Below are 15,524 nucleotides of genomic sequence, written 5' to 3' on the forward strand. Positions count from 1 at the left end.
CAGTTAAGCTGGACTAGGCCCTAAGGCTTACCTGCTATCAGAACTACTCCATTTTATTTTATCCATATTCATTATAGAAAATAAAACAACACATAAAAACAGAAAAGTAATTTAGAAGGAGATAAGCCTACTTTTTAAAGTGAGCATTTCAACATTAAACTAGGAAATTAAAATGACTAATGAGAAAAACAGAGTGATTTTAAAGCAATTAATATAAGACCACATTAATCAAGGAAAGCACTAAAGCACTAGTCCTCTAGTATAATGGCAAAGAAACTACATCAGGTTCAAAGACAATCTATGCACAACACCAACAAATTAACTGAATCACTATCCTAGCAATTAAAAACACCACACTGAACTTCAAAGAGTTTGGGTTTGGTTCTGTTTGGGGTTTTTTACTGTTTGTTTTTTGAAATCCAGGGCAAAGATTTTAGACCATTTCAGAATATAGTGGAACATAACTAAACAGTGATGTAGATCATAATTGTGTATGAAAAGATGATCAAGTTATAACTAACACACCCTATGTGCTTTTTATGGTCTTTAATAGATAATGCATAGGTACAAAAAGCATAAACTAAGTTTGAAAATTGGCGAATTTTTGGGTGATTCCAAAGACACTATGACAGTTACTTTGATTAGACAAGACAATATGCTGCAACATATGAGGTTGATCCATCTATCATCCTCATAGGTAGATTTAGAAGCATTTAGAAGCAGCAGATTTTTTTTATTGTTGATCTTCAGAACCTTCCTGTTTGGTTTCTGATGCTTTTTCCTCTTTTTTTTTACTGCAGCTTAATGTTTGTCTGGAAAATTTATTTTTAAGGAGCGGAGGTGAGAAAGGTTACTTCATTTGGTCTCCTGTCCCTCATCATACATCTAAGGGTGCCTTACTATTAGTTTTTAGTTAGGTGTTTCTCCCTCAGGAAATGACCTTAATAGAATACTGGAATGTGTCCCACTTCCATGATCATTATCTGATGCAATATCTGACATTACTTCCACTTCTATTCTATTACCTTTACTGTCTCCCTTGCAACCAAAATTGTCTATTTTAGCAACCCATAAAATTTAGACTCCATAATTTAGAAGGTTTAGCTTTCAGATACATATATTAATGTCACCAAATGCTATGAGTTTCTGAGTAAAGGTACACCAAGTAGCTGCCTAAGAGAGCACACAGCTACATTTCATAAGGTTCTTTGTAAGGTCAAAAGGCAGCTTAAGAATCATGACCCAGTAAAAGTTTCTGCAAGTAGCACAGTATAGATTCTATTACAACAGTCAAAACATTTAAGAGCAGCTAATTGGTATATCATATAGGTATGGGTATATCTTAGTTTTAAGAGAAACTAAGAAATTCACATAAACTCCTCACTACTAGGAAAAAAACCCCAGCAATCTGATCATTACAGACCACAGCAAAGAGCATAAAAGACTCAAAGGAGAAACAAAAAAAAAACCCAACCCTTTACAGATTATGTCTGACTTCCTATCCATGCATATAGCTTACACATTACGGTGGTATAATTTTTTTGTGTGTATATGCACAAAAGGACAAGTTACATATGATACTGTTCTTTCTAAATGCAGACTTTGCATAGTTAAATCACACCTCAGCCTGCTGCAGACATTTGCTCCCACTGTTGAGTCCTATTCTTCCGAAAACACTTTACACAGGTAGAGTTCACCAAGAGCAATTAACACAAAGGGAAAAAAGACTAATACAGATTTACAGTAGTCTGGAAATTAATCATTAATTGAAGCTAAAACTTTCCTTAATATCTGTGATTTCTTTTGAAATCAGCAGTCTCAATATAGCTAAATATGAACTCTGCTATTAATTCTTACACTGGTTTTAATGTTCACAATCTTTCTTTATCACAAAACACTAAAAATTCTTGAAGACAAGGCAATAGGTATTTGGGAGAGCCACAACAGAACACTACTAAAAGGTTTAAAGCCAGACTACTTGCTCTGAGCCAAGTATAAAACAGGCAACTGATGGACAAATTCGGTTCAAAGCTAACTCTTCCAATATCTGCTATTTTCTTAGTAAACAAACTCTAAGTGAAGTTGTATCAGACGGCAATTGTGCGATGTAAACGCAGGTACAAAAGGGTACCTGATTCAATTATACTCTAAGCTATTCAGGTCAAAACAGACAAGAAAACACTTATCCTTTTCTGAAACTGGATTTTCTTCCTTTGGATGCTCATAGGATCAGATGTCCAAATAATTAAAAGTGTCCCCAGAAACACATTAAAGTTGGGGTTTTTTACAGCTACCATCCTACACAAGAGAGAACTTACATTGGTGAGAGATCTAATTCTGTAACACACTAATGGGATATCAGTAGAGTTTTTCACTGCTAAATTGAAAAGCAATGGAGTGGAAGAGCTCCCACAACAGAGAATATTAAAAATTACCTCAACAGTGGACCAATGGCAAAGAGTACAAAGTGTTTTTTGTATTATAAAATACTAATTAAAGGAATTTGAAACACGTAACTACATTATTTTATCATAAGCTTAAAAAACATCAAAAATATAATTGTATTTGAATATCTGTGTCTATGCCATATATAACAAACAACCTGTAATAGAAAACAGAAATGTCCAAAAGTAGTAGGAAGAAGATGGAATGTCTTTCCTCTAATATCACAATTTAGCTAATTTACAGTATCAGCTATGAAAAAAGGAAACAAAAAAATGGAGTGCATTTGTCTCCTTTCAAGTGCTAAAATAAGAACTGCTCAAATGCAGATGCCTCTATCAGGGAGCAAACAGGTAAAACCTGAGCTGACAGTAAGAAGAGTGAGATGCAAGAAAATCAGTAGAATTAATTAAGAGCAAGAAAGTGAGAATCTGTTAGCTGAACATGTCTGAGAACAAGCTTTCATATGGAACAAACTAAATAAAATCACACTAGCCCTTGTCCTCCTTCCAATTCACTCTTTATTTCAAAATAGTATTATTAATAACTATTTTCAAAAGACATTGCAACAGCAAGGTAGATACTAATTTAAAATTTTGCCATTTTACAATCTTTTTGCTACTACCACTTTTATTCATTTAAAATTGCAGGAAAAAGCATTAATCCTTGAAAGCCAGGCATTGTGGATAAAAGGTAAGCTTGAAGAAGCCACAGAGACTCAACGCAGTGATTCCCATCACCATCGGTATCATCAATACTAAAATGCAGTAGAGTTTTTCCACAAATAACAAGTTAAATCCCACAGGATTTGTGTCCAGTGATATTTATTTACTCCCCAACACAGTTTTTGGAGCTACTTTCCATCTGTCTAATGAAAGGAGCAAAGAGAGCATATGCCTTGAGTAATTTTGAGCTTCATGAATACTGATTAATTACTCATTGAACCAAAACAGAACCAATTGTGATATAGTATTTACTATGGCATGTACCTGGTTTCCATTTTGTTCACCAGCAATTTGTATTAATATGAATATATTATTCACCTCCCTTGTGCTTTTGAAGCATTGGCTACTTCCTGCAAAATTTATTGGGAAGCCAAAGAATAAGGAAAAAGATAAACCAAGGGAATTGCCTAAACTGTGCTCCTTTAGAAACCCAGCCAAACAAATGATTTAGTGAAAGCAAAAGAGGACCTGTAAAGAATGTGAGAAACACAGCAATTATAGATGGGTTATAATCTGGAATCTGACAGCCAGTCCTTAAATATGAGTGCTGGACATACTGGTATTTCAAATTATTAATAGTTCATTAAATATCTGCAGCTGCTCTTTAATAATATTAAGAAAAAAATTCCAATGTGATGTCAGATGACCATGAGGATGAACATGCATCCACAATCTAGCTATGTTGGTAGATTGTGCCATACATAATGCCAAATACTTATGATTTCTCAAGTAAAGCAAATTGAGTACAGAGAGGAAATGTGCTACTAATAAAACCAGCATTCTGGTTACAGAAGTATTTTTCTTAACTCTTAAAGTTCTAGAATAACTGTGGGTTAAATCTAAAAATGGAAAGCTGTTCTCTTTGTTTCTAGAATATGTAAAATCCTACACTAGCATGAACAGCTTCTTTATAATGAAAACTGTTTTATACAATTCAAAACATTTAAAATCTCAAGCCACTCTATTTCCTAGTTAATTTGTAGTCTACTTAGTATATTAAAGCACCATTCCCAGTAGCATCATAAAAGATTAAAAGAGGATGTTTCATCTTTTGTAATAAAAAGTGGGAAAACAAATTAAATTTCCTTATGGTTCTTTTTTTCTCTTGTGCTGATTCCAATCAATCAAAGAAAGACAGTACAATGCTCAGCAACCTCTGAGCCATAACACTATCAGACACCACAAATAGACAATGGCCAATGACAAGAATAATCACATTTTTGGGGCATATCCAGGAAGACAGATCCTTCCTTGCTATGATCAACTCACACAGTTTAAGTTGTATGATACAGTTTTGGGATTTTTTTCTGTCCATCACAGTCTAAATTTTGGAACAAGAAGGAAGAGATATTAAGATACTTCTAAACATATTAAGTCTACCTATACCAAAAATTAAAATCCATATTTAGGAATTTTAAGGGTAGATATATTTGCAGGAGATGCAGGAGCTTTCAAGTGAATTGACTGGTGTAAATATTTAACAAGCACATCACCTTTGTCCACAAATACGTTTAGCTGAACAACAATTTTGATAATATTTTAGGTTTGGTTTGGGGTTTTGTACATTTTAAAAGATAATTTTAATGTTAAAATTCTTCCAATTTTGTCTTTAATGTTTCATTGGCTAAATCCACATAAAATAACCAGGATCATATAATATTAATACAAAAGATATGTTCTATAACTAACATTCTCCAATGATTTTTCTAAATCATAGTGCTAGTCAAAGTAGTACAATAGTGAGATCTGCTAATTCCTAATAGGAAAGGAGAAATTGAAACAGAAGGAAGACAGAACAACAGAGAATATGAAGTTGTATCACCTCACGGAAGCAGGACTACGCTCAGTCAGGGCCACCAGCAATTTTAGAGCATACATTGGTACAGGGTCTGGAGCCAGCAGAAGGTGCTCATACCTGAAAGGCAAGGTGGGAAAGGGGCAGAAACAGCGGGGGAAAAAAAAGTCAAGAGATACACGTCAAAAATTATATTAAAAAATCATCATTTCCCATTTCCAGACTTTATAACTACAATGGAAATACAAAGCTGTTTCAAATTGTATAAAGCAACAAACAAGACTCACCTAGAAACAGTATTTTAAAATCAGATTAAATTTAAAAGCAGTCAGTTATAAAATATGTAATAATATGCATGCTTCTGTGCATGTGTATATATATGCACGTAGATATGTACATATATAGATGTGCAGGTCATATATATAAAGCATGCATGTTTTGTAACTGTAAGTTATAGCAAAATATATTTATAAGATATTCATCTTGTCTACATGCATAAGATTTATTTATTGATCTATACTATTTTATACATAAAAAATCTATTCTTCAAGAGACAAGTAGTAAATGAGCCTCAAAATATCAGGTAGGAGATTTATTGAGTGCTTAGGAAGATGATCAACCAAATTACATATGATTAAACTCTATATTTTGTATACATAGTTATTTTTCTCAAAATTGAGAGAAACTCACATTAAGGTTTATATTTTATCTCAAATTTCAAAAAACATTGCTTTCACTGCAGCATAATCCATTTCTCCAAGTAATATAGACCAGAAGAATATAAAAGTAATCCAAAGCAATGTTTATTGAGAGCTGTGAAGGAAAACAAACCAAAAAAAACCTCTTTGAAACATTTCCAAGTATCACCTCATGGAAATCTTGGTAAGGGAAAACAGGCTGCTGAAAAACAAAATGAATCTTGCTGTAGCTACTAACATTCTAGAGATACCCACGCAACACACAGGGCTAATTTTACTGTATTTAAACAAAAATGTATGTGGATGGCAGTAGGATACAATAATGGAAGTGAGAAAGATGTAAGCATAGCAAACCGCAGACTTAGCTATGTCAAAACACAGTCTTTGATTTCAACTAGGCCTACTCTGTGGGGTGCCCCTGCCCAGGGAGGCAAAGATTTAGTTTCAGATAAAGTGTTAAAGTGAGAGGCATAGCTTTAAAGCCAGGGAAAAGTAAATTCCACTCTCTGCCTTGGGGGATGGGCCCAGTGAGCCCAGGAAGAATTGCTCCACCCTGGACCCCTCATGGGGTGGCAGCCCAGGGTGTTCTGATTGGGTTTGCGCCCCAAGGTTTCTCCCTTACTCTGTCCCTATTAGTCCCTGACCTTAAACTCCACCCTGGCTCTGTCCCACAAAACCCATCACCCAGCCTCTGTTTGGGGCTCTCTGTCTCTGGATCAAAGCTGAGTTGGTTCCTGTGTTGGTGACGTCCCAGTAACTGGATTCCTGAGCTTAACCAGAGACCCATCTCGTTGCCTTCCCATGTCCATCACTGGTGGCTGTGTAACCTCCCTGGACAAGACCCAGCTATTGCAGTAGAATGCAACACTACTCAAAATACATGGAAGTAATAGAACTGGAAGTGTAAAACTTAATTTGCAAAAAAACAATGAAGAATTAATCAAGAACAAATGAAAGGCTGAATTGTAACATGCTAGGTTACCATGTCATGAGCAACAAAATGCTTTCACAAAAAGAAAAAAACAGTAGTGTTCTGGTAGAGGGAGGGGGAATCATGCAAATCACCAAAAATTTTACTTCACATCTTGAGATCCCTAGTGCTGTCTGAACTGAGGAACCTGGATCACTTCCCACCACCTTCACGCTAGCATGTACCCTACTGTGTGTTGGCTCCTCCCCTCTCTGTAGGCACCACACCTCAGCATTCTGACTTGTGTAGGAAGGAAATCTAGAGGGAGATGCTTTGCTTGCCTGTGGCAAGGAGGGACAAGCACGCTAGCCATGCAGCCTTGATGTAGCCTGTGGGAGTGGGAGTTCCTTCACACTCCTACACAAGCACACAACCTATGGGAAATGTGTCATGGCTACTACACACTTGAATGTGCCACTGTAAGGCTGCAAACCACATTAGAATATCTACAGAATTATCAGTTCTTCAGGTCTTTAGTGGTTAAACTCTCTCTTTTACAAAGAACAGATTCCAGTTCCCCAAAAAAATCCATTTCTCACAGGTCAGTAAAAAGTCTCTTAATAAGAGAATATTGCAATACATTAGTGGACACTGATTCCAAGAGCCCTACATATGAGCAATACATATTCCTACCAAACATAATGGGACTTGCAATTTTATTTTTTTTCAGAGTCCATAACTAAATCTTCTGAAACAATCAAAGATGATATCAGGTGATTCAGGTGCCAGAAGTCATCTTTCACTGCATAAGACATGGATTTTAGTCTCCAAAACTGTAATTCCTAACAGTAGCAACAAATGAATCAACCATGATAGCTTAAAAATCGAACACTTGGCAATATACTTGTTTATATAAACACATCAATATCATCCATTAATAGGGTACACCTTAACAGTTTTAAGCTTTCTAAGTATTACGCTTGAGAGACACTATTATTACTTAGAAGACTTAGCATCCTAATTTCTTGAGGTTCAATAAAAAAGTCTCACTTCACTTCCTTTTCCTTGAAACTCTCTTCTCCCCTCCCGCAAGAAAATACAAGAAAAGGATATTTCTAAGGGAAGGTGCAGTGATCCATCAAACCAAATACCACATGAGAAAACACAGATTACTAGAGTCAATGTCTTAGCAATTAATATAAACACATTGCCTGAATAAAGGCCATTAGGCGCTATGAATATATGAATCTTCTTAGAAGGGAAAATACACCATGCTTGAGATACTTTATCAAATGAATGAGTCATCAAATGATTTCACTGCCACTTCATAACACGGAGCAGTTTAGTAACAGAAGCCGTAGAGGGCATTTTATAAGGGTTTTGTGAACTCTGGGTACTACACTCTAAGGAGTTATTTTGTCAATCTTTTATATAAACAACCTTGACAAAAGGACCAAAAGATTAAGGGATGTAGACTCTCTTAAGCTCTTAAAAAATAATATGATGTCAAGTATCCTGGATTTCATACTTGTAGAACTGGCTTGATAGCCTACTGAGAACAAGCTACATAAACCTTCAAATGAAGTAAAATTTTATTTACACATTTCTCTCTGTTTGCTGATTCTGGCTCAATTTTTAATGACATATAACTAGGAATATTAGGAATTAAAATGAAATAGATCTGATGCTTCAATTTTTGATTAAAAAATCTATATATAAAGCATTTGCCATGTATTCACTGTCTATAGCTGTAGGTTTCATTCTGGTTATGAAACATTCAGGAAAATAATCTTTCAATGAACTGAAACTTAATGACACTGTTTCACTCAATTAAATCAAAACCCTATGAGGAAGGTAACTTTGTGATCTGTAAATGCACAAATATTTAATGGAATTACCATTGATAATGCAGAAGATGAGAAAAAATAGTAATCACTGCCCTCCTGCATTTATCTCAAAATTAAGTCTATTTATATTTTATGCATAGTGACCCACATTCTATTTCAAGAGTCAGTTTTACATTTAAACAAATTAATTTGAGAAGGATATTTATAGGAATAAAATATACACACAAATGTGTAAGATTACAATCTTCCTTAAAAAGAACATGAAAACTGGATGTCACTACCTTCCACATTCAACACCTCTCAGTTCTCAGTAGATTCAAAAGGGGTAGAAATATCTTCTTCCCTCCACAGACTGCCCATGAACAAATGGCCATCACATTTCTCTTTTGATTGTCCTCCAGCTGAGTCAGATTCTGTCCCATCCCTTACCCAGCAACAGAAAGACTAAACAGTATGAGCAAAAAAGCTCTTCAGCCTCCAATGCTCTATCTCAGCTTCAAGAGATTGCAAGTTTTCAAGTAACCCATATTTCTCAGGATAGAGCTTTACATTATCTTTACAAGTAGATTACGCTGACTCTTAGAACCCCTCCCTTCTCATCTCTACTAAGGAGATGGGGAAACTGATTCAGGAATTACATAAACCCTGGATCCAAGATTCTGAACTGCTGCAAGACCCTTTGCCATACACCTGCCGCACAGCACATGCTGAGATGGCACAAGTGAAGGCCCCAACACAGGATCATATTTAATCTCAGGCCGAAAAGCCCTTCCACTCAACTGAGCTAGTAAGTTTGGAGACAGACCTCTATTGGCTGTTTTCCTTTTAATTTGTAATTAGCATGACACATCCCTCCAAACACACATCCCCCAGTTCAATGAGAAACAGTATATAAGACGGACATGTCTACAAATGGCAAGTTTGAGAGCAAGGACAGAACTCCATCTCCTTTGACTTCAAGTCTCTTCCCCTGTCTGAAGAAAATTATCTGACAGCTTTTAATAATGCATATACCCTAATTTAAAAATAGTATTTCCAGTTGCCATTTTAATTTGTACTGATACATTCTATATTTCCACAAGGTAAAAAATGTGAAGAAAGGTGTTGGAAATAAATTTCTCTGTAAGATTTCCATCCAGTTCTGTCACAGAGAAAAGTTTAAATACCTTGCATGAATAAAACTTTGGTCCTTAAACTGCAAGAGCATTACTCAATTAGCAGAGAAAATCTCATATTTGGAAAAGACACTGGGTTTCTGATCATAATCCAGCATCCATTCCTCCAGCCTTCTTCCATTTATTTAATATAGGGGTGGAAAACTATTTTCTTGCTTAGGGCAGCTAAATATTGGCCATTATTAACTTTTGAGGACCACATAGGAAAATACACTGTAGCATTACTATAACAATGTAAAATACAACTGATGACCCATCATTACTGTACTCATTTCATGTTCCTTCCCTTTACTCACATATGTTACCAGCTCACAGTCAATGTCTGCGTAACACAGAGAGCTCTCTTTATGCTCACCTGAAAGTCAGCATGAAATGAGAGGCCTCATATGACCATAAACCATGTAAATTAAGTTCCAGACCGTATCTGGCCTACAGGCTGTAGTTTCATCTACTCTGCTGTAGGGTTTTTCTGCTGCTTGGGGCAGCAGGAAAGGCCAGCAGTTTAGAGGCAATAACCTCTAGGTGGACCATGAAGGATTAATCCATGATGTACTGTTCTTTTAAAAAAGTTATATGCCATTCCACATGTTTTCAGACCATCTTAAATAAAGGTACAATATCAACAAAAACCCCAAAAAGATATTGTAGTTAGAATGTTCTGATTTTATTAGAAGAACAAAGAGGAGTATTTAAATCACAGTCCAAAAGCTAGAGGGAATGCTGTTTTGCTCTAAGAGTAGCCAGAGGCACAGTATCAGAAATGTGCATCACACAGAAGTTGTGTTTGTGTTGCATTCGACAAAATACTAAATAAACTTAGGATGAGATGTTGGGCAAAGAACTCTGGCAGTATTTAATTGCTATTCCCTTTTTGACTTAGTAACTTAACCATAGAAAGGATGGCTAAAACAAATACACTGTCAAAAATTGTTTGCATATCAAGTTATTCCCCATTACAGAAGCAATATTATACTTACTGAGGCAGCAGTAAATCTCTAATGAGAGACAGAAGCTTGTTGTTTGAGTTGAGGCTCTCCACTTTCTCCTCAGCCATGACTTCGTGACTTAAAAGCAGAGATGTGGTTTCTGAGAGCAACCGCAAGCTGAAGAGTCTCCATTCCACTTGAAAATAAAGGTGCCAAGAATGTGACCACACTGAAATATAATTAAAACAAACTGTGGAATTCATGGAAACTGTAGCTGATGTGTCTGTATACTTACCATTCTGACTGTGGACCAAAGAAACAAGTGGTGGGAGGATACAGTCTTCAACCTAAAACAGAGAATTAGAAAGATGTGGCTTAGATCATTCACAGAGGGAAAAGCTAGAACAGAGATACACTGTCATCTATGTTTATTTTGCTGCTAGAGCCCTCAATCAAAGAATTAAATTATCATGGAAATTCAGGCATAATCACCCTTACAAAGCCACCAAGTTAATTTTTCTCTAGTAAACTGCCACAAAATTACAGACATTAATGCATTTTTATAAAGAAAACAACAGTAACTTTGGTATAATTCACTGACAGGGACTTTTAAAGTACAGAATTCAGTGAAGATGTAAGATATTGAGAAAAAAAGAGTATTAGAGTATCTTAATCCTGATGCTTTAATCCATGAACTAATCATTGAATAGAGTTCAGATAAAAAACAGAATGGCACAGAATTCAAATACATCAGAAAAGATGTACTACCTATAATGAAATATCCCTAAGCTTAATATAGAGTCTTGAAAATACTTTAACTTCTTTCCTTCTGGTAATACACAGTCTTCCACTACAATGCAAATTTACATTATTAAAGAATTGCACTATGAAAAAATATAACCCAGTCAATTTCTTATTGTCCATGAGGATATTGTTACAAATCTGTCATCTATCATAGGACTAGTCAGCTTAACTCCATTTGAAATCAACTGATGATAAACTAGGCTATGGCTCAGTTACAAAAATAGTGTAGTATTAGTCTTCTCTATAATACAGTTTCTAATTCTTAAATCACTGTTAAAATATCATTTATTTAGATAGACCATGCTTGGGTTTTGGGGAGAGGATGGATGGACAGCCCTGCAATTTTTAAGCATGCATCATGGATCCACACCTTGTCCCAGGAATTACTTATACAAATAAAATTGCTACGTAGAGTCTCACTGCTATGATTTGGCGTAACAAGACTGAGTTACAATCCCCCATGTGTTTTGTTTCAGTAATTAATATGAGAAGATAAAATTTCCCTAGATACATGCAGCTACTAATAAGAAACATCTATGGAAGTTGAAAGTATGCATGAAAAAGGTCACTAACTGAAGTTAGCCTCTAGCCAGCAATAACTGCAGTTAGCAGCTATTTCACTGCTGGTTGGCAGACTCTGTTAAATCAATCTCTGATATTAAGGGACTCATTTACTTTAGCTTTTCTAATTTCTGAAAAAGCTACTACAAAATGCTTTTTGTCAAGTTTCTCATGGATCTTGGATCTTCAAAGAGACAACAGCAGTTGTTGGTTGTTGTAAAGTTGTTTATTGCATGAATACATCAGTCTCGAAGGCAAAAAGTTCAGAGTATTAAAGTCTGTGCTAAAAGCTTTCTGGCATAAAGTCCCAATATCCGAGCAGAAGCAGGAGCAGCAGAAGCTCCCTTTTTGTTCTTCTTTCTTGTGTGTTGTCTTTCACCCCAATACAGGAGGATTTTACTCATATATCATCCAATCAGCTAAAAATGGGATTCTAAAACATTCTTCCTGCACCAATCTGAGCTTAATTCTAATGTACGAAAGCAGTATAAATTCTTACCCAAAATCTATGTATAGAATAGTATCTGTTTATGTAAATAGCTCTATCTATTCTATCTAGAAATGCAAGCAATCTTTTGCTATGTTTTTGTTATGTCTGGAGCTAAGTTAATGTTGTAAAAGGTAACACTACTGAACTTTAAAACTAGGCTTTAGGGCTTTTTGCTAGATAACACAGTCTCTTAAGGCACTTAAGATATATTTCTACTTACTTAAAACTAAAACTTGCACTCTTACTTCATGTCTGTGGCTTAATATATTTTAATTTCTCTAAAGGCTTCAATTCAATCCCTGCATTTTTTTCTCTCTCTGAGGGACTCAGAGAGGCTTCTATTTCATGCATTCCAACAGTTTTGTTACAGACTTTCAATAAAAGAAGTAAAATGATTCTGCTTGAGGTATGGAAGCCAAACTACTCTTCAAGTACAAATAGCCTTTATACCTATATAGATAATACTATATATCACAGATGTTGTGACTTTAGTAACATTTCATAATTTTGAAATATTTCATTGTCTTTTTGGTTAAATAATAAAACTGCACTGCATTCCAATAACTCCATTAGTGCAGGTTTCTAAGCTGTTCTCCAAATGGTAATGTATCAGTTATACCAGTGAGGTAAGAAAAAAACTGTATATACTTAAGGTCTTTCAGTCCAAGAAACCAGTTCAACTACTGTAAAGCTTCTCAAATGAAGCATATATAAGCAGTAAATTAAAGGTGTGAAACAGAAAAGAGGAAAAGAAACAGCTCTTGATTATCTGAACCAACCTAGAGTGCCTGGATATTATGAATCACTCAACAGCAGGAGCATTGACTCAGACCTAGACCGATTAAGATGGCAGTGTACAACAGTACAACACAACTTCAATTTCTAAAACTTAAAATCTTCTTTCACTTTAATCTAGCATTAACAGCAGTCTTTCCACAATAGTAAATGTAGTTAAGCCAGTCAAAAGTATTTTTTAAGATAAATATATTTTCAATTGTCATTGTAAAGACAAATTGTAAAGATTCTTTAGGTCTTAAATGACCATTGTAGTTTCTTCTGAACTTTTTCTAATACAAACTTCAGTTCTAGTAAACAAACTGTTTAGAAAGGAATTCTCCATAGGTGTTTGACTCATGTTAGTTAAGTGCAGTGGGGAGATCAACCAAATAAAGCACTGATCCTTTGGAAAATTATTTTGTTATGCAAAGGCATATCAGAATGCATATGCTGAAGGGGGAAGCATATATTAAATTTTATATGAACCTTAAATCAGATACTTCCTAACGCCACAACCCGAATTCTCTCTCCATGCCATTTGGGTCACTGTTTTTCACTAATGTGTATATAAATTTGTAAACAAGGTATGAACTTTGCACATGATTATTAAGGTGAAATAAACTGAAGTGCAACAGTACATAAAATATTTTTAACAAATTCTCCAGTAAAAATTTCAAATGTGTCTGTCATTTATGTATAGAGAAGAATGGTACTAGTATTTTGGAACTGAAATAAATAGAAGAATATTCAAATAAGGATTTTTTTCTTCCTCTTTTGAATGGCTGCTGATATCTGTGTAGAATCAAATCTCCATTTATGCATGATGATAAATCAGATACAGGTTTTTTGTCTCAGTCTTTATCACTAAGATTGCTTAGCAAAAAAAGGAAATTATTCTTTTTTAAGCTTAAACAGACTAAATATGATGAATATGATTATAGCTCTAGATGAGTTCCTACCATCTTTTAAATAGCCTGATATTCAGTTCGCAATACACCCCTAGCTGCTCAAAGCCACCACTGTATAATTCTGTAATTATGACATTCCAAGGCTGTGCTGCCATAACTGTGCTGTTATCAGTACCCAAAACAGCAATGAAATTCTAGAAACATCCATACACACTACATCCATATCCCCCAAATATAAATATATGTAAAGGACCAAAAAAACCATAGCTCAAACCTGGTAATCCTGTTTTTGACAGCTGGAATGAAGTAGAAGAACAGTATGAGAAATAGACCAAGGATAAACACACACCTCTAGTTTCTAAAAAGTACCTCTTGAATTAAGAAACTTCCTAAGCTGATGTTGTATCTGTATTTTTGCATTTAGCATTTTCTCACATATATTTGTCCCATCCTATTTTAAATGTATTTATACTTTTAGCATGTGCAATACTTACAGCACTCATTTTACACTTCAATTATGCCTTATGAAGATATATCCTTGCTTATTTTAAAGCAGCTAACTTGACACCCACATATTCTTACTTTACAAAAAGCATGAATGATTATTTTTCAATTCATCTTTCCCTTGCCATTCATAATAGTGCACTAGAGTACTTTGTTTCCAAGATTAAGTTTTCTACTCAGACCCTACTTGCATCATCGAGCTGTACTTTTTCTTGATAAACTTCATTCCATTTGAGAGTGAATGACCACATCTGCATTCAGTATTTGAGACTTGAATGCACCATGCACAAAGTTTTCTGCTTTTTTCTCTGATCATTTACTAGTGATTTCTAATAAGCTAGTTGTTTCTGATTACTGCTGAGTATAAAGTTACCACTTCCATAGAAAAATAATGCCGAAAGATTTCTAGAAGTTACAAGTAGTTTAGAGTTTGACACTGCACATGTACAGTAGAAATTTCCTTCCCTATGTCCATTACTTGTCATTTATCAGTATTGCACACCATTATTTTCCTTTCACTCAAATCTTAAAACCTTCTGCAACTTCTCTGTCAGTTTTAATTTTCACTACTGTGAATAATTTGGTGTCATCAGTCAGTTCTGTCACCTCCCTATTCATTCTCTTTTTTGGATTAGCAGCACATGTTGCAACAAACCTTTGTAAGCCACCACTTTTAAAATACATAAATTTTTAGAAACTGATCTCTATTCTCCACTTGGTAAATTTTAACTAGTTAGAAGTTGATTAGCCTGTGGGTAAGAGGGAAGGACCACTAATGAATTTAAAGTCTTTGGTGCATGACTTCATCAAAATATTTTTGGAAATACAAGTATTCTATCCAGAACCAGAACATCTGTCTCCAGAATGTTCAGTAGTTTCTGCAAGGAAAACTTAACTAGTGAGGTAAGAGCATCACTTTGAACAGTTTGTCTTCATCCCCTTCTCCCCCCTCCTCCCTTCCC

The 15,524-nt window shown here is 35.0% G+C and overlaps 1 protein-coding gene across 5 annotated transcripts in view; it reads right to left on the reverse strand.

The window, feature by feature from the left end:
- ULK4 (unc-51 like kinase 4) overlaps positions 1 to 15,524 on the reverse strand; it is a 214,672-nt gene that overhangs the window by 123,108 nt on the left and 76,040 nt on the right. For 4 of the 5 annotated variants that reach the window (XR_015772489.1, XM_088055074.1, XM_088055085.1 and 1 more), the window contains 3 exons: positions 10,814 to 10,865; positions 10,570 to 10,714; positions 4,990 to 5,082 (listed from right to left, as the gene is read on the reverse strand). Coding sequence is in view for 4 of the 5 variants with exons in the window: in XM_088055074.1 (XP_087911200.1) it covers positions 4,990 to 5,082; positions 10,570 to 10,714; positions 10,814 to 10,865 (290 nt within the window). In the remaining variant the exon portion in view is untranslated. The remainder of the gene's footprint in view (positions 1 to 4,989; positions 5,083 to 10,569; positions 10,715 to 10,813; positions 10,866 to 15,524) is intronic. The other variant, XM_088055082.1, reaches the window with a different exon arrangement.

This window comes from Pseudopodoces humilis, chromosome 1 (genome assembly GCF_049639895.1).
Source record: "Pseudopodoces humilis isolate 2021_Gansu_Grassland_sample_001 chromosome 1, ASM4963989v1, whole genome shotgun sequence".
Classification (NCBI taxonomy): Eukaryota; Metazoa; Chordata; class Aves; order Passeriformes; family Paridae; genus Pseudopodoces; species Pseudopodoces humilis.